General features: G+C 41.8%; 1 protein-coding gene across 5 annotated transcripts in view; it reads left to right on the top strand.

Moving 5' to 3' along the window:
- The window catches only part of LOC125459423 (activating molecule in BECN1-regulated autophagy protein 1-like), a 331981-nt gene extending 323706 nt beyond the window's left edge, over nt 1-8275 (top strand). For all 5 annotated transcript variants that reach the window (XM_048545862.2, XM_048545859.2, XM_048545863.2 and 2 more), the window contains one exon: nt 7498-8275. In XM_048545862.2, the coding sequence (XP_048401819.1) occupies nt 7498-8009 (512 nt within the window). In that variant the 3' untranslated portion in view covers nt 8010-8275. The remainder of the gene's footprint in view (nt 1-7497) is intronic.
- Nucleotides 8276-24616: the final 16341 nt, after the last annotated feature.

The following is a 24616-nucleotide window of genomic DNA, read 5'->3' as shown; positions in this document are numbered from 1 at the left end:
TTCTCCTTGTGTCTGCATGGGTTTCCTACAGGTGCTTCGATTTCCTCCCACAGTCCAAAGATGTGCAGGTTAGATGGATTGGCCTTGTTAAATTGTCCATGGTATCCAGGGATGTGTAGGCTAGCTGGGTTAACCATGGGAAATGCAAGGTTGCAGGGAGAGGACGGGGGCATGGCTTTGGTTGGGATGCTCTTCGCCAGGTCAATGAGGACTGATTGGGCCAAAAGGCCTGCTTCCAGACTGTAGAGATTCTATGATCAGTAATAACGTTAATTGCATGAATGTTGTTTTCACTTCATAGTTGAAGTATCAATGGTATTGTATCAGCATTAAGATGTACAGTGCGTAATACAGAATATTGTTTATTTCAAAATAGCACTTCATTAAACTTATGAGCACCACAGTGCATCCATGTATACTAAAGAAATAGTGTGTGTATATGTTCTCTGTACTTAAACCCTTTTAACTTTTAGAACTATATTCACTAACCTTGATCTGTCTGCTAAGACTAGTTGTGCTAAGGAAGGTGCAAATCATATTTCAGCTCCTGACAAAAATAACAACTTTGATGAACAAATGTCTATGGAGAGTGCTTTCAGGTTGTAAAGATTTTTGATGTTGAGGTTCTTCGGTATTCTGCCTCAGTACTGATGATTTACAAAATCACATTCCCTTCGAGCCTGGGTTTGGGAGAATGTCGATCTGAAAAGCGAGGAATGTTTTTCAGTTCTAGAAAATCTGTTGTTTGTCTTTTTACCTGCTGTTTTACGAATCTACCTCATGCGCTAGACACATCTGGGATTCGTAAGCAGGTCTGGTTGACGGCAGGTGCTTTTACCAGTGCCTGGCCCACATCGAAAGTATGATGCTTCGCTACTAAGAAGGACATTCGACCGATTAGAGTGCTTCCGCTTGTTGGTCTTCAGGGAACACAATTTTACTTTAGCAGAAGCTGTTATATATTACATTCTTCCAAAGTTTCTGAACCACCGTTTTATACAGGGCATTCAACTTGCTAGGAAGACAGCCACGAGGTCAAATCGAATATATTTTAAAATTTTTGTAGCACACATGTGCTGTGTCGATTTTGAGAAATAAAGGCAGTAATAAAATATCAGTAGAAAATGAAATAAATTAGAGCATTTTGTGAGGGCTCGCACCACCATAATATAATGCATGCTTGAATTCTTACAAGGAACATTAAAATCATCAACCGAAAGTGAGGCTTCTGTTCTGATATTTCTGAATCTAGGTAGCCTTGTAACCAACATGCAAAAAATAGTCCATTTTAGATAGTGTTAGAGAATATGCTTAGTAGTTTATATGTTTGCTGCACATTACAAGCAAACAGCAAGAACATAGGAATAGGTCATCGTAAATGATAGAAGCTGTTATTGAAGACTTTATAACAGGATATTTGGCTAAGTTCAAGATAATCACGCACAGGCGACATGGTTTTATCAAAGAGAATTCATGTTTAATTAATTCATTGGAGTTCTTTGAAGAAATAACTTGTGCAGTGGATAAAGGAAACCAGTGGATGTATTGTACTGAGATTCCCAGAAGGTATTTGATAAAAGTTGCACATCAAAGGTTAAGGCTGATTGTGTTGGAGGTGACGTATTGCGATGGATAGGAGATTAGATGGCTAACAGGAAACAGTATCTAGAAATAATTGGGCCTTTTCCAGGCGGGCAAGATGTCACAAGTAGTGTGCCATGGGTCAGTGCTGCATCCCCAACTCCTTACAATTTATATATAAGTGTTTTGGATGAGGGGAACAGAAGTGTGTTATCTAAATTTGCTGATGACAAAAAGGCAAGAAAGTGAGTTGTGAGGAGAACATCATGATTTTAACAAAGGAATATAAATAGTTTAAGTGAGTGGACAAATGGAATATAATGTGGCAAAGTGTGAAATTGACTATTTTGACAGCAAGAATAGAAAAGAAGCATATTGTCTAAATGGTGAGAGATTATGGAGCTCTGAAATGCTGAGAAGTCTGGGTTTCCTTGAGCATGAATTGCTGAAGGTTAGTATGTGAGCACAGCAAATAATCAGGAAAATTCAAAATGTTTTATTGGAAGGAGAATTAAATCCAAGAATAGTGATGTTATGCTTCACTTAAACAGGACATTGGCGAGACCACAATCTGGAATGTTGTGCACGATACTGGCTGTTGTGCAAATGACAGGTGTTAATGCTTTGGAAGCAGTTCAGAGAAAAGCTACTAATCTAATACCTGAAATGAACAGATGTCTCTCCTCATAAAGCATAAATAGAATAGGCCCTTATCCTCTAGAGTTTAGAAGAGTCAGAAGTGGGGTGGCACGGTGGCTCAGTGGTTAGCACTGCAGCCTCACAGCGGCAGGGACCCAGGTTCGATTCCAACCTCGGGTGACTGTCTGTGTGGAGCTTACATGTTCTCCCCGTGTCTGTGTGGGTTTCCTCCAGTGCTCCAGTTTCCTCCCACAATCCAAAGATGTGCAGTCTAGGTGGATTGGCCATGCTAAATTGCCCGTAGTGTTCAGGGGTGTGTGAGTTATAGGGGGATGGGTCTGGGTGGGATGCTTCAAGGGGCGGTGTGGACTTGTTGGGCCGAAGGGCCTGTTTCCACACTGTAGGGAATCTAATCTAATCTAATCTTAATTGAAGCACCTAAGATCCTAAGGAGACTTATCAAACACCTTCTGAAAATTCCAGTATATTAGATGCAGTGCAATGCTTCCCTTTCAGTTGTCCAGCTTCTTATCTCCTTAAACAGTTCAGTTTATTTTCTCCAAAAATAAATAATAAGGGTCTTGTTAGTAACGTACCAAAGTTAACATAGGCCACTTAGTGAATGAGTCTGGGAAAATAATGGGGAACCAGGCAATAGCAGAGGAAATGAAGAAATATTTGTATCGGTCTTCACAGTAGAAGACCTTATGAAAGTCCAAAATGACTAAATAATCAAGGGACAAAATGAGAAGAAATAAATTCAGGAACTATCACTAGAGGAAAAGTACTAATGAACCTATTAGGGCTAAAGACCAATAGGTCCCCTGGACCTGATGGGATGCCTAGAACATTAACCAAAACAGCTACAGACATTGTGGTAACAATCTTACAAGAATCCTTGGATTCAGGTATAATCCCAAAGGATTGGAAAACTGCCAACGTAGCACCTTTATGAAAAAAAGGGGCCCTCAGAAAAACAAGTAGCAACAGGTCAGTTAGCTTGATGTCTATAATGGGGAAAACTATTAGAGTCTATTATAAAGGATGTAAAGCAGAGCATGTAGAAATATCTAACATGGTCAAGCAAAGTCAACATGGCTTCACAAAGATGAAATCATGCCTAACAAATCCATTAGAATTGTTTGAGAAGAACAAATAGGACAGATAAAGGGAAAGTGGTAGATGTAATACATTTGGACTTTTAGAAGGCCTTTGCTGAAGTACCACATATTAGTCAATTAAAAAGATAAGAGCCTGTGATGCTGAAAGAAGGACATGAGCATGATCTGAGGATTAGCCAACTAATAGAAAATGGTTGGGATAAAGGAGGCATTTTCAAGATGGCCACATTCCTCATCAATACATAATATAATCATTGGGACCCCAGCACTGATCCCAGTAGCTCTCCACCAGTTACAGGTTGCCACTGTGAAAATGGCCCCTCGTCGCAATTGTTTTCGGAGTTAGCCAACTCACTGCTGGGTTATTTACAACTTATTTCATGAATTAGGTGAGGAAAGTAAAAGTACAAAACCAAGTTGCTCGATGTTACTAATATGGTGCTATTTATGATCACATTGTGGCTTTCTGATGTTCAAGTGATAATCTAAAGTTACATACCTGGAAATAACATCAATTATGATTAACGAATGAGCCCCCCCTCGTACATCTTTGTCTCAGTTTCCTCTATCAGTATAGCATGACTTTAGTGGTAATGATGTGATTACATGCTGCATATCTCTGGAAGGGTTTAAATACTGCAAAAAAGTTTAAAATACTGCAACCTTTTTTCCAAAGTAGATATAATTTTATAATATTCATAATTATGCATTTTTATGATGAATGTCAGCAGTTGACCATGATTTTCTTGAGTGATGTTTATTATATTTGTCTCAAGAGTTTTGCAGGTGTCTCAATGACTGAATATTTCATACGTGTGTGTTGACATTTAGTAAAGATCGAAGTGCACTTTGCGATAGTACTGGAAATGGATTTTATGTCTCAAGTGCCTTAGCATATGTACATTCTGAAGGGGAGATTTCTGAAAAAATGGGGCTGCTGCTTTAGATGGGAAGAGCTTGTATGTATTAACATTGATGCATGTTCTGTGTGCATTAACATTGACACATACTACATATATGTATATATTAGCACTGGTAAATAGAGCTTTACAGCACAGAAACAGAGCTTTCAGTCCAACTTGTCTGCACTGACTGCATATCCCAATCTGACCTAGTCCATTTGCCAGCATTTAGCCTATGTCGCTCTCACCCCTTCCTACTCAAACACCCATCCAGATTCCTTTTAAATGATATAATTGTACCCACCTCCAGCAGTGCTCTGGCAGTTCATTCCATGCACACACCACCCTCTTTGTGAGAAATTTACCCCTCAGATATTTCTTAACTCTTTCTCCTCTTACCTTAAACCTATGCCCTCTATGCTTTTGGACTCCCCTCCTGTCAGAAGGAAGACCTTGGTTGTTCACCTTATTCATGCCCCTCATGATTTTATAAATCTCTGTAAGATCACCCCTCTGCCTCTGACATCCCAAGGAAAATAGCCCCGGCATATTTAGCTCTCCCTATAAATTAAAGCCTTCACGCCCAGCAACACCCTAGTAAATCATTTCTGTACCGTCTCACGTTTAATAGAATCCTTCCTACAGATGGGGAACCAGAATTGTGTGCAATATTCTAAAAGTAGCCTCACCAACATCCTGTGCTTGCCACAACATGACCTCCCAACTCCTATACTCAGTGCTCTGACCAAGGAAGGCAAGTGTGCCAAATGTCATCTTCACCACCCTGTCTACCCATCACATCACTTTCAAGGAACTATACACCAGTACCCCTAGCTCTCTTAATTAAGCAACATTTCCTGGAACCCCACCATTAACTGTGGAAGGCCCTACACTGCTTTGCATACCAAAATGCAATACCTCTCTTGTATGTCAATTAAACTCATCTGCCACTCCTTGGGCCATTGCCCATCTGATCAAGGTCCCTTGTACTCGGAGATAACCTTCTTCACTCTCCAATACACCAGCTATTTTAATGTTATCTGCAAACTTACTAACCATGCCTCCTATCTTCACATACAAATCATTTATACAAATGACGAAAAGCAGTGGACTCAGCACCGATCCTTGTGGTACACTGTTGGTCTCATACCTCCAGCTTGCAAAGCACACCTCCACCACCACCCTGCCTCCAACTTCCAAGTCAATTTTGTATCCACTTGGGCTGGATCCCATGTGATCTAACCTTGCTAACCAGTTTACCTCGCAGAATCTTGTTGAATGCTTTGCTGAAGTCCATATGGATTATGTCCATTGCTCTGTCTTCACCAATCTTCCTTGTCTTCTTTCCAAAAAGGCTCAATCAAATTAGTGAAACATGATTTCCCACACAAAAAGCCAGGTTGACTGTCCCTTATCCGTTCTTGCCTTTCCTAATGCATGAAAATCTTGGCCCTCAACCCCCTCCAGCAACTTAAGCACTACTGACATAAGACTCACCTGTCTATAGTTCCCTGGCTTTTCCTTACTGCCTTTCTTAAATAATTGCACCATATTAGCCAACCTCCAGTTTTTTTTAGCACTTCAACCGTAACTGTCAAAGACACAAATATCTCAGCAAGGGGCCCAGCGGTCTCTCCCATGACTTCCCCCAAAGTTAGGAAACACCTGATTAGGTCCCAGGGATTTATTGGAGATAGCAAGAACTGCACATGCTGGAGTCAGCACAACTAAACAAATATTTCACATCAGTGTTTACTGTGGGGAAGGACATGGAAGCTAAGGAACTTAGGGTAACCAACAGCGATTTCTTGAAAAGAATTCAGGTTATAGAAGAGGAGGTGCTAGAGGTTTAAAACACGTAAAGGTAGATAAATCCCTGGGCCAATACAGTGTGGAGCTGGAGGCTGAAGGGTGTAAACCCAAAACATCAGCTTTCCTGCTCCTTTGATGCTGCTTGACCTGCTGTGTCCCTCCAGCTCCACACTGTATTGACCCAGGGATGACCAGCCAGACATAACCCACCTAATCTACACATCCCTGAACACTACGAGCAATTTAGCGTGGCCAATCCACCTAGCCTGCACATTTTTAGACTGTGAGAGAAACCCACGCAGATGCAGTGAGAATGTGCAAACTCCACACAGTCACCTGAGGGTGGAGTTGAACCCAGGTCCCTGACGCTGTGAGGCAGCAGTGCTAACCACTGAGCCATCGTGCCACCCAACCACTAATACTTTCTTTTCTCATAACTATAGAGGATTTTGCGGTTGGTTTGTATATTCCTCACAAGCTACTCGTACTCTCTTTCCCCTTCTTAATCAATCCCTACGTCCTCCTTCCCTGAAATCTAAACTGTTCCTAACCCTCAGGTTTGCAGCTTTTTTTGACTAATTTATATACCCCAGCTTGGATCCAATGCAATAGTTATGATAGCTCCAACCCTAATTTTTCTTATTAGCCCTGGTTGGGATGCCTTTCCATTCTGAAATACTCTTTAATTCTCATCGGGAAGTTTTATCTGGAAAAGAGATGTGCAAAGGGTTGCATGACTTGTCCTGAACGCTAAGTAATTCTAATTTGCTGTTTTCCTCATTAAGCCCTACACCTCTAATACATGCATAGTATAAATAGGAAAATCCACTTCGTGAATAACTGAATAGCCCTAACAACAATACCATCTCGGCTGGAGGCCTTCTTGTTTGCTGTGTCTGAAACATGTTACACGTAATAGGCCTTTGACTTAGAATGCCCCAACAACTACTCCCCTCCCAGCTGCTCATTCTGTACTCCCAAGACTGCATTTCACTGGGTTTTACAAGACTGAAACACAGTGTATAATGACCAGTACAAAACTTCACTGGGCAGACAACTACTGTGTAGGGATCTTCCTGTGGCCCAGCTGTACCGAGCATACAATCTCCTCAGCTTCACTGAAATTGCGAAGTGCCCCATCACAAGCTTTCTGCCAGGCCCCTGCCCACAGTTGCACTGAGCAGGCGAACCCCACCATCCCATGCAAGTGCCTCGAAACTTCTCAGTTTAAAATTGCAGGTTCCCTCACAAAGTAGATGAAAAATTATCAGTTGAACTGAAACCTCCTGATGAAAGTCACTTTGTACCACAATATGAGTTTCTGGAAAACCCCTGCTGGAATTTTTCAATTGATGTCTCAAAATTACTTTTATCATCTCAGAAACGTCTTGCTTAAGTGTCGCAGAATTAAGCAAAAGTCTTATCTTTTTGTCCTATTGTAGGAGATGCACCAGAGTACATTCCAGGCGAAGATGCCTTGTCTCGCATTCGCCGGCTGATTGCTGAAGGTTGGATGACAGCAGTTGTGCAACGAGAACAAGGAACCACCACCGCCTCGATGGGAGGGTTTGGAAATAACATCATTGTCAGTCATCGGATACACCGAGGCTCGCAGACCGGGAATGAAGCACTGGCGAGATTAAACTCACACCTGCCTACCAACCAAGGCAGGACAGAAATGGACAGCAGTTACAGTCAGATTCTGGTGGACTCTGCTGTATCGAGCAGCTCCAGCAGCTTAGCTACAGGATTCAGAGAAAATAACGAAAGGGATCAGACCGCGGAGCAGCTCGGCAGGAGTGGTGTCCTTGGGGATGACAGGAGCTTTGGTCAACAGCCCAGCACTTCTATGGACACAGATGCCCTTTTTCACTCTGTCAGCGCATATAGCCCCCATATTGTTGACAATATTGATAATCATGGCACTGACGACAGGGGCTCAGACAGGAGGTAGAATTAGGCGCTCTGTTGTTCAGGGCAAAAGAAATAATAAAATTGCATGTCCCATGGTTTATATGTGTAGAATCTAGGTAAACCAGCCAAGGAAATTCCACTTATTTGTTTTTAGTAGAATGTGATTTAAGTTGAATTTTTCTCCTTTTTTTTGTAAACTGGTAACTTGTTATTTTAGAGAAATGGAATATAGTCAAGTGCAAGCAACGGCATACATGTGAACACCAAAGATCACAATAACAAATAAAAACTCTTTAAAAACTGGAAGACTATCATTGCAAAACTGATTTATTTGGTTTAATTTTGTTGAAATCACACTTTCGAGAATGTGCTTGAATCCTTCTCCTGTCATCAAGAATATTATCAGAATAAACCAAATGAACCAGAATTTTTTGAGATGCCTAACTTTGGCTGATAAAGCCAAAAGTGAGAATTACTGCAAAAGAAACTCAGTCAAGATACAGCAGAAAAACCCCTTTAATTTGTGTACATTGATATTGTTAAAGTTAATATTGTTACAGTACAAGTATCGTTAACTTATGCTTGTTAGAAAGTAGTGTTCAAGTCTTGAGTGCACAATCTCAGGATAAAATAGCAGAGATGATGAAAACCATTCAGCCCACCATTCTCTTGTCAGCTCCTCAAAAGGCTTACCCTTATTGTCATAGTACCTTTCTTTTACCCTATAACCCTTCCCTTTTTTCCAATTCCCTATGAGAATTATTCTCAAACCTGTTTCAACCTCTCTTTCAGTGCATCAGAAATCATTATACATTGCATAAAAATATTTTTTTCCTTACATCATCTCTGGCTCCCTTCGCCCATTATCTTAGGTCTGTGTCCTCTCGTTACTGACCCTTCTACCATTGGAAGCAGTTTTGTGCTTATTTACTCTCTATCAAAACCAATCTTAATTTTGAATGACTTTGTCAAATGCCTCTGCACCATTGCTGTTCTAGAGCAGCGTTTTTCAGTGAGATCACCAGTGACATGATGAATTAATGCTTTGCATCAGATGGGAGGTTTTAATCAGATGGGCATGAGGTCCTTGCAGTGCCCGTTCTACTGAGAAAATGATCTCACACTCTGACACACTACACCCATGTCAAAAGCAATGGAAAATTCTCCATGAGAAACAGTTTTATTATGAAAAGCCTGTTACAGAACTCCTTGAAAACTTGGAATATTTTAGTTGGTGTACTTCACAACTGGACATTGTGCAGTGAGTAGATCTGACACACTGAATAGTCTTTGACAGTTGCTTTCACCGTTCTATGAACTATTGTTTACCTTTAACCTAGGGGCGACCCAGAGGATCAGAGAATGTAAAGTGTGATACAGTGTATGGATGTTCCAGTAACTTTCATGAGCAGGAGGAGAAATTACAGTGACTTGGGAAGTTTTTGATGTTAATTAGAGAACCAGCGCAGATTTACAAATAGCAGATCATGCTTCACTATTTATTGACAGTGGTAAAGAATATTAATGTAGAGAATTTGTGAATTTGCACTTAAAATAATTTTTAAATTGAACGTCATGGAATCCAAGGGTTAGTGTCAGCTTGGCAGAAATTATTGACTTAAGAACCAAAGACCAAATGATAGTAAATGTTGTGTTTTTTCATACTGTAAGGTATTGGTCAGAAGTGTTCCTCAAGGATAAGTACTTGGATTTTGAACTAGGGTGCGGTATACAATAATTAGCTTATTCATACGTATCAAAGTGAGCAATTTTTCCGACAATCACCAATATATTCAGACTTCTGGCTAGAAAAGCAATGATACCCAATATTGTCTGCTTTCTGTTCCTTAGCGTAGTTGTAGCAGGAATTTCCCAGGAGAAATTCTTTTAAGAATGTTCACAAAGCATCCCTGAGGAGGTTTGACATCTCATCTATGCTTCTGATAGATCAAAATGGAGAAAGCTCATCAGGAAATGCACCAAACATATCGAGAAACTTTGAGGCATCAGAGAGTGCACAAAACTCCAAGCAACCCATCTACCTGCCTCATCAGGTACCACCTGACCCACATGCAGCAAATCTGCAGATCTCGTGCTGCATTATTCAGCCATCTCAGAACTCTTTAAACCAGACTGGAAGCAAGTCATCCTCCAACCTAAGGGACTGCCTAAGGAAAAAGATTCCAGGATCCTGCAGAAAGCTCAGGATTTTCCTGGATTACATTCTTCCTTCACCTACCATTATATAAAAACTAATAAGTTGTGTGCTTTCAAATTCTATGTGCAGGAGGCTTGCTATGTTTGTGTACATAATATTTACGACACTTCAGATGTAACTATTGAGTTTTACTACCTGTAATTTCTGACAGACATGATAAAGTATATATATATAAGCAAATACCTTCATTATTTAACATAATCTGCTTTGTTGTACGTTAAGATGTTTTCCTCCTGTTGCATGTGCAGGGCCTTTAACCAAGGAGTTGCAAACTATTGAAGAAAAACAGCATTTTAGCACTTTTCCCCTAGACCAAGCACAATCCAGGCTGTCCTGGATTCCAACTAATCCTTTCCATCTCCTATGTCGGGGGGGTCACAATCATTCTTCTGTATCAGTGGTGTTTCCATTCTTGGCAACCCCTGTACTTGATGAAATTTGCGAGTGCAGAGCCTCTTCAAAAAATTTTTTAAATCGGGTATAGGTTATATTTACCTGCCTGTGTTGATTTTTATTGTTACTTATTTATTGCCACGGATAGGCGAATTTGTGACTTCACAGCTACAGAGGATAGATACAGATACAAATGTCTTCAGACTTTGGAAGATAAATAAGTAAATCCCTCTCCAGTATTCCACTTTCATTATTGAGCCAAGGTCAACTACCTCATTTTCCCTGCTTCCCCCAGCTGTCCTATCACCAAGTTGATCAATTCAGTATTGTTGGTCTTTGGTGGAAATCACTTCCACACAGTTTAGGTTTCTTAGCAAGGAAAATATTTCTAATATCCAGGCTCACTTTATGGAATTGAATTTAAAAAGTCAACCCTGTTTAAAATTATTAAATTTAGTGGCTGTTTTTAACACGAAGATATAATACGTCCTGAGGCTTATACAGCCAATATTTAAAAAGTGATCAAAAGGTGTTCCGGTGTTGTCGTTTAGAATGAATACGCTGCAGTGAAAGGGATCCATTTCGTGACAGGCCAGGGTGGGGCGGTGCGGATGGGGGGATGGGGGGAAGGGGTAGATTAAAAAAAAACATGGAAGGATGGAATCAGGCTCAAAAGGTTTTGGAACTTGATGTTGAGTCCTAGAGACTGCAGTGTCCCCAAGTGCAAAATGAGATGCAGAGGGATTGCTTTCTGCACAGCCTACCCATTTTTTCGTACTCCCAGCACTTTTTATCACTTATTCAGCTTTTCTTCTACTGTCCATAACCCCCTCATTAACTACCCCTTATATCCTCTCTCTCTCTCTCTCTCTCTCTCTCTCTCTCTCTCTCTCTCTCTCTCTCTGTCTACTTTCATCAACCTATCAGCTGCTGGTACTCTCATTCTTCAAGCTTTTGTTACCTCCTGACTCAACTATTGCAATATTCAATATCACATTTATCAGCTTCATTATGGCTTAATTTCAGTGTATTCAAACATCTACCTGTATTCTAGTTCACACGAAGTAACTTGCATTTTTCTCCTCTGTTCTTGTTGACCTGCATCGGCTTCCAGTCCAGCATGCTGTAAATTTAAGATTATCACACCATCCATTGCTGCATCCCTGCCTGGCTTTCTAACACCTTCCAGCCCTAGATTCCTTGAGAACTCTGTTTTCCTCCAGCTGTAGACCTGGTTTTTGATTCCTCATGTTACGAAGTTGGAAGAGTAATGGTGAATTGGAAGGCAGGAAGTTAGAGATTGTTTGTTAAGAAAAAAATTAAAGGAGAACAGTGTGTGGCCCCTTTAAGAGAGAGTGTTTTGCGAGCTTAGATATTTGTACAGAAAATGAGTCTGTAAACATGTATCAATTGGTTCTATGATTGGAAACTTTAGGCTTGCTTTGATCTTTTGGCAACCAGCTTGAATCGGCCAATGAATTTAAACCAAGCACTTAGAAACTGAAAGCCAATTGAATTTAAATCTGATGATGTTGACATCTAGGGACCTAGTGTAAGAAATAGATGGGCCATCAAAAAATAGTATTTTTTAAAAAAGCATTTAGAAAATTGGCAGAGAGCTAACTGCCATCTAAGGGGTGAGAGTAAACCCACCTACTGAGGAATCAATACCTAGCTCTCACATAAAATCACTAAGCTCTCTAAAAAAAAAGCACCATCTGTGTGAAATTTGAGAGACAAAGTTTTAACTTATTACTTGGATTTATATAAGTGGGATTTGTGTTTATTGGAACAGGATTCCAGCAGAATTTAATTCAGTTAGGGAATAGTTTGTAGTTCAGGGGAGTTGTTTGGTTTGTTAGTAATTCTGTTAATTTGTTCACTGTTAGGGTTAAATAAATAAATTGTTACTTATAAAGTGAGTATCATAGATTCCATTCATTTAACTCTTTTAACAGATCACGAATGGCAATGTGAGCTTCTTGGGGAATTTCAGCTTTAATCAGTAGAAGGGAACTTCTACTCTCGCCATAACAGTTTGGGGCTGCTGTTTTGTTTTAATTATCAGAGGGAATTGACCTCTAACCTCTCCTTTGTAACACTCATATTTTACTTTACCATTGACAGGTGTGTATTTTACCACACAGCCTATAAGCTCCAGAATGTCCTTCTCAAAGCTATGTTGTCTTGAGCCCTCCCTTAAAACCTACATTTTTGACCAAGAATTTGATCATCTTTTTAATTGGTGGTGTCAATTTAATCTCAAGGTATAACTAGAAAAATACACTTGGATAATTTATTACATTAAAACTATTTTTCAAAAATAGGTTCATAATTTGTTGTTTAAAAGTAGCAAGAGAGAGAACAGTGCAAGGGAATTGGCTGGAGAGTTCAGAGAATGGAAGAATGTGGCTGTGTGAGTAATGATGAAATTGGGGTTTGGGAAGCAGGCGCAGTGTTAAAGGAGTTAAGGGTTCATGCAAGATCATGAGGCAAGTCAGTGAGATTTTGGAGAAAGTTGAAAGCAAGGACAAGAATTTTGAACAATTCAACTACCCAGTATTGAATGTGTGCAAATAAAGGTAATTGCAACATTTTCAAAGAGTTATAACTTGTAGGCTGTGTCAGTCAAATGTTGAGATGATGATGGGAAGCAGAGGAGGCTAGTGGTGGAGGTAAAAGGAAGCAGACCTTGACAGTAGTACAAATATGATGGAAGAAAGTTGAGTTCAATATTGTGTTTCCCATTTCCTCACTCAGCGTGGGGAAATATTATGGGTGGGAAATACCAAGGCTGAGCTAGAAATAAGGGTTAAAATCCCACTTGGCAGCTAATGGAATACAAAGCTAGTCTCAGTAATGATGACCATGACCCATCTCGTTCGCTCCAGCCCTTTAGGAAAGGAAATCTGCCAATCTTATCAGGTCGGGCCTACGTGTGACTCCAGATCCGCAATAACATTGATTCTGTAACTGCTGTCTGGAATGGCCAGCAAGCCACTCAGTTTAAGGGCAGTTTGAAGATGGGCAGCAAACGCTGGCCTTGGCAGCAAAATCAGCATCCTGTAAATAAACAAAAAAAAGCCTTGAGGTGGTAGCTGTGGACATTGATACAGTGATGGCCAATAGAGACCAACAGCAGCCAAACATTTTGGCTATGATGTTGGTAATACTGAAACACAGTAATATTCCCAGGCTTGAGGTTGAAAATGGCACCAATAGACTCTATGTCTAAAGCTTTTGAGAAGATTTGTAGCTCGGGTCGTGGATGAAGTTATAGACTTGCTCACCGAGCCGGTGTGTTTGATTGCAGACGTTTCATCGTCCTGCTCAGTGACATCGTCAGTGTGCCTCCGGTGAAGCGTCGGTGCTCTGTCCAACTTGTTATTGATATGCCTCGGTTTGCTGGTCTGGTTGGTATCACTTCCGATTCTGTTTCTCAGTGGTTTGTATATCGGGTCCAGTTCAGTGTGTTGGTGGATGGAGTCCCAGTTGGAATGCCAGGCCTCCAGGAATTCCCTGGTGTGTCTCTGTTTGGATTGTGCTATTCGGGATGTGTTGTCACAGTCAAATTCAGGTGCCTTCTTGTCCGTGTGTTTTGAGACCGGTCAGAATTAGCCGTGGCTAATTGGTGTTCCTGTATCCTTATTGTCAGATTTCTTCCAATTCGGCCTATGTAATGTTTCTCACAGTCCTTGCATGGTATTTTGCATATTACATTAGTTTTGTTGGCTGTGGGTATGGGATCCTGTACGTTTGTCAGTAGCTGTCGCAGGGCGGTTGTTGGTTTGTGGGCTACCCTGATATGTATAGGTCTGTGAGAAGTCTTGTGGTCATCTCTGACACATCCCTGATGTATGGTGGAGTGATTAGTGTGTCTGGCCGTGTTGTGTCTTCTAGTTGGAGGTAATGGCAAATTGTGCTTTTTGGGTATCCACTCCTTTTAAAAGCTCCCAGCTGAATTTGTGTCCTTTGTCAGTGGTCTTAATATACACAAAGAAGGACACAAATTTGACTGGGACAACACATCCATAACAGCTCGAGCCAAACAGAGACATGCCAGGGAATTCCTGGAGGCCTGGCATTCCAACCAGAACTCCATCAACAAACACATTGAACTGGACCTGATATACAAACTTCTGCAAAACAGAACCAGAAGTAATGCCAACTACCCCAGCAAACCGAGGCATGTAAGTAACAAGCGGGACAGAACACTGAGGTTTCACCGGAGGCGCACTGACGATGATACCTAGTAGGGTGACGAAATGTCTGCAACCAAACACACCAGCTCAGCGAACAAGTCTACAACCTCAGGCTCTGTATCAGTGGATGATGAGAGTTGGTTGAACTGAGCTCAATCCCCATGCCCTATGTTGCTGTGGTCTAGGTATGACAAGTAATGATGAGGAGAAGGATAACAAGTGTGAACCTCAGAACAAACGGGGGAGGATGATAAAAGATACAGAGTGCCTACGTGGTAATGGGAAAACATGGAAATAGGACCCACACAATTGTGAAGACCAAATGATGATACATGATGCCGAAAGTGGTAGAGATCAAGAAAAATGAGCAAAGCTAGAAAATCCCAGTCTCCATCAAACTGGATGTTGTTTGTGACGACTGATTTGATCTCAATGTTGTACAGGTGTTGGATACCACTTTGTGTAGATTCAAAAATAGAAAAGGGAAAGGAAGACAAGAGACACTCGAGACAGTGCAAGTTTAAAGAGTGACTTTCTTTCAGTTCCTTAGACAGCTGTTTTAAAGAGGTGGGAACAGCAGCAGAGGACAGATGGACTGATGGTTTTTGCAAAAATGAGACTGAGGAGCTGAAGCTGGGTGGACATGGTGAGGACAAGAGAATGGAGGGAATACTGGGAACCCATTACCTGGCTCGATGGATGAACAGTCCTGCGATAAGACTACTAGGCCATTCCTTCCCCTATGATCACGTGAAGATCCATGGCAGAAATTCATAACACTGAGCAGATCATGCTGCAACCAAGGCACAACTGATGATGATATGATGAAACTGAAAGATTCATACAATTTAAGCTGGTGTCATCTCATGTGTAAGTGTTTTCCTGAATTAGTATTTCCACGTTAAATGTGGAGCCCAATGTTTAAAATATGATTCAGCTGAGATTGACGTAAATTGCAATGGATTAAGCAATTAACAATTCACTCACATTGCACTATAAGCAATCCCTAATGTACAAATCTCCCTCCCACTGTAAACAATCCCACTGTACTGGGCCCCCTCCCATTGTAACCAATCCCACTGTCCCAAACCCTCTCCAATTTTAAACAATCCCACCGTTCTAAATCCCCTCCCACTGTAAACAATCCCACTGTCCCAAACCCCCTCCAGTTTTAAACCATCCCACTATCCCAAACCCTCTCCACCGTAACCAACCCCAGTGTCGCAAGCCCGCTCCCACTGTAACCAATCCCATTGTTCTGACCCTTTCCCACTGTAAAGAAAAAACCCACTGCCCCGAACCCTCTGCCGTTGTAAACCATGCTAGTATCATTTTTGATTTTCACCATTCTAATAGTAACATTGAAACAAAGCTAGTTCATTTGAGAGCTTAAGCTTGTTCCACCATTTAAAGAGAACATGGCTGATCTGTGACCTAATACCATATACCTACATTTGTACCATGTCCCTTAATATATGGGGGCAACAGAAGTCTATCCAAATGTTTTAAAGTTAGCAATTTATCCCAGCATTAATAAATGAGTTCCAAACTCTGACACACTTTTCCATGAGCAATTGCAATATTATTCTTGGAAGTTCCAGCTTTAACCTATCTCTCCCTGATCTCAATAATAGATGCAGTCTCTTCCTGTTCCCTTGTTAATTGATCTATTTAGAAAGAGTGATCCAGCACATGGGGTATTGTTACAATAAATGGTTACAGATAAGTGACCAGATTTCCCCTGCAACCGCAGGAAGTGCTACGCCTGCCCCCTCACCCCCATCTCAGGCCCCTAGATGACTTTCCATATCAAGCAGATGTTCACCTGCACATCTGCCAATGTGGTATACTGCATCCACTGTACAGTGGGGAAACCAAGCGGAGGCTTGGGGACCGCTTTCCAGAACACCTACGCTCGGTTTGCAACAAACAACTGCACCTCCCAGTCGTAAACCATTTCAACTCCCCCTCCCATTCTTTAGATGACATGTCCATCCTGGGCCTCCTGCAGTGCCACAATGAAGCCACCCGAAGGTTGCAGGAACAGCAACTCATATTCCACTTGGGGACTCTGATACCATTGGGCTGCAATGTGGATTTCACAACCTTCAAAATCTCCCCTCCCCCCACCGCATCCCAAAACCAGCCCAGTTCGTCCCTGACTCCCGAACCTGTCCTTCCTCACACCTATACCCGCACCTCCATTTCCTCCCTCCTGGCCTCGTCCCGCCCCCTTGACCTGTCCGTCCTCCCCAACTGACCTATCCCCACCCTACCTCCCCACCTACACTTACCTCTACTGAATCCATCCCCGTCTGTTTAACTTGTCTGTCTCGTCCCCGCCTATCTTCTCCTCTATCCATCTTTGATCTGCCTCCCCCTCTCTCCCTATTTATTTCAGAACCCTCCCCCCCCCCCCCCCCCCCCCCATTTCTGATGAAGGGTCCAGGCCCGAAACGCCAGCTTTTCTGCTCCTGAGATGTTGCTTGTTGCAGCCTGCTGTGTTCACCCAGCTCCACACTTTGTTATCTTAGACTTATAATGGAACTAATTTTAGAACCCCAACTGCTGGAGTTGCAGGGAAAGATCATAGAAAAAGAGTCGTGATGAACAGTGAAGAATCTCCATATGATGTTTCAATAGAATGGGCAATTTATAGAATCACATGGTACAGAAGAGGCCCTTTAGCCCATGAAGTCTAAACTGTCAAAACTACATGAAATCTACATTTGTCCCACTTTCCAGCACTTCACATACTGATTTTAATAAATAATGATCTGAAATAATAGATTCCCTACAGTGTGGAAACAGGCCCTTTGGCCCAACAAGTCCATGCTGCCCCTTGAAGCGTCCCACCCAGACCTATTTCCCCTATAACCCACACACCCCTGAACACTACGGGCAATTTAGCATGGCTGATCCACCTAGCCTGCACATCTTTGGACTGTGGGAGGAAACCCATGCAGACAAGAGGAGAATGTGCAAACTCCACACAGACAGTTGCCTGAGGTTGGAATTGAACCCGGGTCCCTGGTGCTGTGAGGCTGCAGTGCTAACCACTGAGCCACCGTGTCGCCCCTAATATGTGTTCAAAATTATCCTGTCTCTCTCAGATCGATAAGCATGATCAAACTGATAGCATTATATGGTTGATTGGTAATTGGAGCTGAGTTCACCATCAAATGAGCTTATTGAATAATCACCCAGGCTACAAGGGCTGAACGGCCTTCTGCTCAAATCCTGTGTCTCTGTACACAATGATTGTGCAAAATGTATTTCCCATGTCTGATCACTATCAAAGAAAGTGTATGTGTGTTTGTATTGAACTTAGGCACAAACAAGCTCTCTGGCAACCTTCTAAAACTCAAGCACAAATAATCTTGTGTCCTAACTGAGCCTAAAATGACTTCTAGCCATACTATCTGCACCTGTGCAAGAGTTGACTACTTCCATTTCGGTAATATCCCAACCACAGCTCACCCACTGCTAAAACCTGTTCCATTACTTTGTGACCTCTATCTCAATGTTCTTTTTGCCAGCCTCCAATTTTGCATTCTGTATAAGCTTGAGCTCAACCAAAACTCATTTGCCTATATTCTAACTTGCATTAAGCTTTATTCAGTCATTGACACTGGACTACTTTCGTTCCTCATGCAGCAAAGCCCTAATTTTGACCAAATTCACATTAATGCCTTAAGCCAACTGCGAAGAGCTTTTAGCAGTCTCTTTCTGAAGATCTGCAAAAAAGACTGCTCTAGGAGATCGAAGATTATAGCCTGTTCCTGTTCTGCCGAAACCATTTCTTCCATCTTGACTCCTGTCTTGTCTCTTCTCACTTACATTCTTGAATCTTTTGATGCTATGCACCACTTCAGCAGTTTGCATTTACGGTATGGATTGCAACTGTTCTGGAGGCTGGTTTTTCAGCTGAAGAAAGTCTTTTCTAAAATTTTGCCCAAGACCCAATGGTGCTAAGCCTCAGTTGGTTGAGCTGCTGAGAAATGGTGTAGATGCCCTTTATTCAAACAATGAGTTCATTGTGCAAAAGTACTAGTGTTTGAACAGTGGGTATTGCAATGAGGTTTGTGCTTCTCTCGTGATTTGGCTATGACAAGGATATGTTCATTGGCAGAAGAATTCTATTGAGGTTTGTTTTCCCTACTCCTTCTGCAATTACACCCTTCTAAAGATTTGTGTCCTCCCCAATTCTGACATTAAAAATTTGAAGAGGATCAGTTTTCTGCCATTTGCATCTTGGGCTTAGAGTAGCTGAAGCTGGTGTAGAATCCCTTCTTAGTTAATCAAAGGATATGATTGAAAGGAGTCACATGTGGATTCTTCACTAGAATGAGCCAGACACTCATGAGCTACTTAATCAGCCTGCAGGGGTTAGTTATCACTGAGGCACCTGGCAAACTCACATTTGATAATGGGGCCTAGTATCCTCTTCTGGGATGCCCTTCCAGAAAAAAGATGTATCCGCTGCAGTGATTGTAATGAGGTGAGCCAGGTGGACCTTATAGAACATGAATTCCCCGATTGGGGCTGTTAATCTGTTCCAATCAAGGAGCCCTGGCTGACAGATACAATTTAGAATTGTCAGAAGTTCTGTTCACTCTGAGAGTTGGCTCTGAGGGAGCTGGATAGGGTCAGGTGTAAATAGAGGATGATGGCATATCTGGCCCTGTGGAGTCATTTCATCTGTCATCTTGCTCTTTCTGCTGGCCTCATCCTGCACATTGTGTCTCCCTTATGGCAGCAATATCAAGGTCAAGACACCTGAGTTTGTAAGCGTTGATGACAGGGCAACCATCAGAAAGTTGTCCATGTGGTCCTTGATGCTCCAGGTCACAAAATCCGTTTTGCAAAGTAGAAAGTGCTTGTGGTTTATAATATTTGGAATTGCTGCACGTCTCTGGTCTGTGAAACGTGTCCTTGGCCCAATGGCAAGTGGATTTCAAGACAACTAGAGGTTAGGTTCCATTGCGAAAGATCAGCTGAGTCCATACATGATCAAAGGCAGATCTCCAGCTATCGGCCCATGCCCCCTCCTGTGTGAAAAAGGTCTGCTTCAGCCCTGTGCCCACACACGCACATACTCATTCAGCCCACACCACAGCCCTGGGTTCCGGGGATCTTGTCCCTTTGCCTCCCTGCTACCCAGATAATGCACTCCAACTACCCTGCTGTACAAGTTCAGTCTGAAAAAAAATCATTCAAACCAGGCTCAGCTTTGGGATTAAGAGTCGTAGTCAACAACGTCTTACCAACGATTAATGTAATGCCAATTATTCTTCCAGCTAAAAAGGGGAAAAAAATTAAACAACTTAGTCTGATCCTGCATCCTAAATGTTAGATGATTTTAAAACTTATATTTTTAAAACATTAGTACTTTTCCAGCTTTAATCTGTTTTAATCCAATCATTTTCACTTGGTCTCATTTTCTTGCCTGATTTAACTCTAACCCAAACTCCTCCTCTGTATCGTTCTCAATGTTTAAGTCGTGTTGGGGTAATAGTGTACATTTTATGATAAAAACAAAAGGCTGCAGTTGCTGGAGACCTGAAACACAGAAACGCCTGGGGAAACTCAGCAGGTCCAGCAGTGTTTGTGGAGAGAGAAACATAGTTAATGTTTCGAGTCTGGAATGACCCTTCAGATCTGAGGTAGAATGCCAGACCAGCTGAGATCCTGCTGGCTGTAATCCTGCTGTCAACTGAGACCTGAGATGCTCTATTGTCCTTTCCGGGTCTTTATTAAGTCTCTCAGACTGACAGTGGGAAACATTTTCATGCCAAAGTGTGATTTAATTGGCTAGGCACACCAAGACACTCTTCCCCTTCCAACGCAATGTGAGCCAAATGCTGTGGGCCTCTGTGTGGTGCACTTTCATGCCCTATCAACAGCAGTTCCACAGAAAGAAGACAGGCATGGTACATCCAAGTGAATGTGTTCAGCTGAAGCATGACGTTTGAAAGTCTAGGCAAGTGCTTACAGTGCTGGCCTTTTCATCTCCATGAGGGAAGGTCATGCGAAACTGGCAGGCTAGAAATCGAGAACACTGGAGACATTGACCATTACGCATTTCTGTTCAAAGTGATATCGTCAGTTTAGTTCTGTACAACAACCATTAAAAGGTCACTCGCAAGCTTTGGATTACTTGTGAAATCTGGATTGATGTTGATTTAAAATGGGAGTATGAGAATTTAGAATGGAATGGCTCTTTTTTTGCCGCTGTCCTTTGCATTTGGGAACTGACGTAGGAATCAGTGATCAGTCACTGCATCGGCAACATATCCTGAATGATGAGACATGCTGTGGGTTCTGTCTAATCTACAGAATGACAGTGTTATTGCAGAAGAGTTTTCTCTTCAAAAGCACACTGATTTGTGCAGTCTATCTCTTAGTAGAGCCACTCTTCAGAGACAGGAGTTATGTACCATGTAACTCCAATGAGGAGCTTAGAATCTCTAACATATGTACACTACAAATACAAACCTGAGCTATGAAGTGAAGGGAACTTAATTGTAACATCTGCAGCTACACCAATTAGCAATGAATAGTCCACCGCTCACTGTAGATCACGCTTAACATCTCCTGTAAATGACACTTCTGTTAGCTTCAAACTCTACACAGCTCATTACACAGCTTACCAGTACAGACATAAATTTGCCACAACTGTCAATCTCTAATTTAATAAAGAAAATATCTCACTTCAGAAGCCATTTAAAAGACTATCAAATGGCTTTAATTGAAAATACAGAAATCTTCCTTTCTCCTGTTGTGTAGAAACAAAAACCTCAATTATTAAAGACAACCTTAAATTGTTGTTCAGAAATGTTTAATGCAATGCTGAATATTTCATACATTTTTTATTTGCTTTCATGAAAAGCCATGTCAGAGGAAACACCTAGCAACAGTCTGAAACATCCAAAAGGATTTTCCTGCCTCATGATTAATCGTTTAATTCTGCATTTTTTATTAATAATAGTGTAACATTGAGATATTTAAATATCCTTAATGTGAAAGTTCAATTATAGTTTCTGTCTTCTTTTTTTGTCTCATTCTGCAGAGACTGTTTCCTGACTGTTTGCCTGTTTGAATCTGAACCAAGCAAATTCAATCTTTGATTATTCTATAAGCTCCAATAGCTTGTGACTGTAAAGCAAACAAAGAAAGCAACTTCTACCATTAGTATTGAGTGAAAGGAAACTACCATTTAAATAGGTGCAAGAGCACAACTGAAAGGTCCATGTATAAGCAGATAAGTAGGTGACTGAGATAAAAGTGAGAGGATACTCTAGGTTCTGTATGGCAGTGAGACCTGGGTACATTGCATGTTAGAGGAGGAACTGCCATCTGCAGTGGCGACAAAAACTGTACAGATAATCTTACATCTGCGGTTCAACCATATTAGTCATGAGGTCAAGATCGTGTTGAATGCTTTTTGTTCTGGGTCCGGTGACCCTTCCTCAGATCGAATGGTGGCTAGGAAAATATCAGTGTATATGCAGAAGATAGGGTGGGGGAAGGGTAAGGAATAAACAATAATAAGGGGTAGAACCCAAAGAGAGAGAAGAAGAGCTGGACCAACAAAGGAGTGGATAACGCTCTGGCTGGGAGGCTGAATAATTGTTAATAGAGATTGTTAGTGGCCAACAATAGGTAGGTGCAATGGCAGATTGTGTGAGGACAAGGCCTGGTGTGTGGGGTTGGAGGCTGGGACATGCGGGAGCACAGGCCCTAAAATTATTGAACTCAATATTGAGTCTGGAGGGCCGCAGGGTCCCCAAGCGGGAAATGAGGTGTTGCTCTTCCAGCTGGAGTTGAGCTTCACTGGAACACTGCAGCAAGCCTGCGACAGAGATTTGGGCCAGGGAGCAGGCTGGTGTGCTGAAGCCACAGGCAACTGGAAGCTCAGGGTCGTTTTTGCAAGCAGAGCGTAGATGTTCTGCGAAGTGGTCACCCAGTCTATGGTTTGTTTCCCCAATGCAGAGGAGACCACATTGTGAGCAGTGAATACAGTCGGCTAGATTGTGTGAACTGCAGCTAAGGTGCTAGTTTTACCTGGAAGGTAAGTTTAGGTCCTTGGATACTGAGGAGGTAAATGGATAGGTACTACACCTTTGGCGCTGCAGGGGAAGGTGCCATGGGGCTGCAGGGGTGGTGTTAGGAGTGAAGGAGGAATGGACCAGAGTGTCCGGAGGGAATGATCCCTGCGGAGAGTGGGCCAGAGAGGTGAGGGGAATATGTGTCTGGTGATGGAGATAGCGGAAATGGTGTCTGATGATCTTCCAGATGTGGATGCAGGTGGGATGGCAGATAAGGACAAGGGAAATCCTATCGCTGTGCTTGAGGGAGAGAGGGGGTGAGGTTGGTTCCATTGTAACATCTATTCCTTTCTTACTCATATGTTTGTTATAGCTTCCCTGTAAATGCATTAGTTTCTTCAACCAGCCTCTTGTGGCCGGTTTCACATTCCCACCATTCTTTAGACAATGGAGTTTTTGTTCGGAATTCCCTATAGGGTCAACTTGTCAGAGGTTGGCTACTGTTATACTCCTTCAGCATGCTATAGCACTGATTTGTAGAACTACACCAAATTTACTAATAATCTACATTAAGTAGCTTTGCTACATCGAAATAAGTGCAGAAGTGGACCAGTCAAATCCCTCAAGCTCCTCTGCCTTTGGCAATAAGGAGCTAATGAGCTTGTTTCATGGTTTCAAGGTAACATAATTGATAGCTGGCAAATATAATCAGTTTTAATCCGAACTGGTTCATATAAGGTGTTTCAGTTCGGCATCATTTATCTCCTGACCTCCACAGTGATGTTAAGAGCTCCAGAATGTTCCAAGGAAAGGAAGTAAAGGAGTGAATTAAGAATCTGTCTGTGTCCTTAATCTATATTTGAGGGGATGCCAAGCTGCCTGTAATTGGGCACCTGAAAGATTGCCTTTGAGCAATGGGCCCATTTGGATTTCTGATGTTAACAGTTCATTGCACTGGACTGGCTGTAGAGTATCAAACCTGTATAATTTCTGGCTTTCTGAGCCATCCCTTCACTGTGGTGCCTGTCAATTTAGGATTCACCAAGCTTCAGCAGAATGTGTCTCTGACAGCAGCCTCAGGATGGTATGCATTTGTTTTGAGTATTTCATTGTTTGAGTGCCAGTGTTTCCCCGGTTCAGTAGTTTCACTGATCACTACACTCAATGTTCGCCAGCTTTAATGACCAGACATTAATGTCCAGACATAAAGTGAGCTTGGAACTGAAGCCCAAAGGGTTTTAGAGGAAACTAACAAAATTATATATATGTTGGCATTGGAGCATGACTTTCTTCAGGGTGAAAATAAATGTCTACTCTAAAACAATGCTCAAATGAAAACTGCCCCAAATATCATGGGATTGCAGGTATGCTAATGGTCAACTTATTGTGCCAATGTTACTTTATTTTAGAGAAGCTTTTAAAATATCTTGTGCTTTTGAGCTTCGAGGTAGAATATTAGAGTTCATACTCCTAGCTTCTGCTTCATGCAGCCAAACTGTGAGCAACATCCTTGAATACAGCGGGTACAAAATACATCCTGCTGATGTTATATTTTCAATTTGTTTTTGACCCGTGTTAAAAGCCAAAAAAGGTCACATCATTAAAATTAACATATTAGACCTCTATCACCATTCTTTCATCATTGCTCAGCCAAATTTCATGAATTTGCTGCATAGTAGCATTGTTAAAATATTTTCTGTGTTAAGAATCACAGAATCTGTACAGTGTGGAAGAGGAAAATTGGGCTCATTGAGCCCATACCGATCTTCTGAAGGACATTTCC

Source organism: Stegostoma tigrinum, chromosome 17 (genome assembly GCF_030684315.1).
Source record: "Stegostoma tigrinum isolate sSteTig4 chromosome 17, sSteTig4.hap1, whole genome shotgun sequence".
NCBI classification, from domain to species: Eukaryota; Metazoa; Chordata; class Chondrichthyes; order Orectolobiformes; family Stegostomatidae; genus Stegostoma; species Stegostoma tigrinum.
The sequence above is the reverse complement of the archived record's forward strand: the minus strand, read 5'-3'. Positions and strand labels throughout refer to the sequence as shown.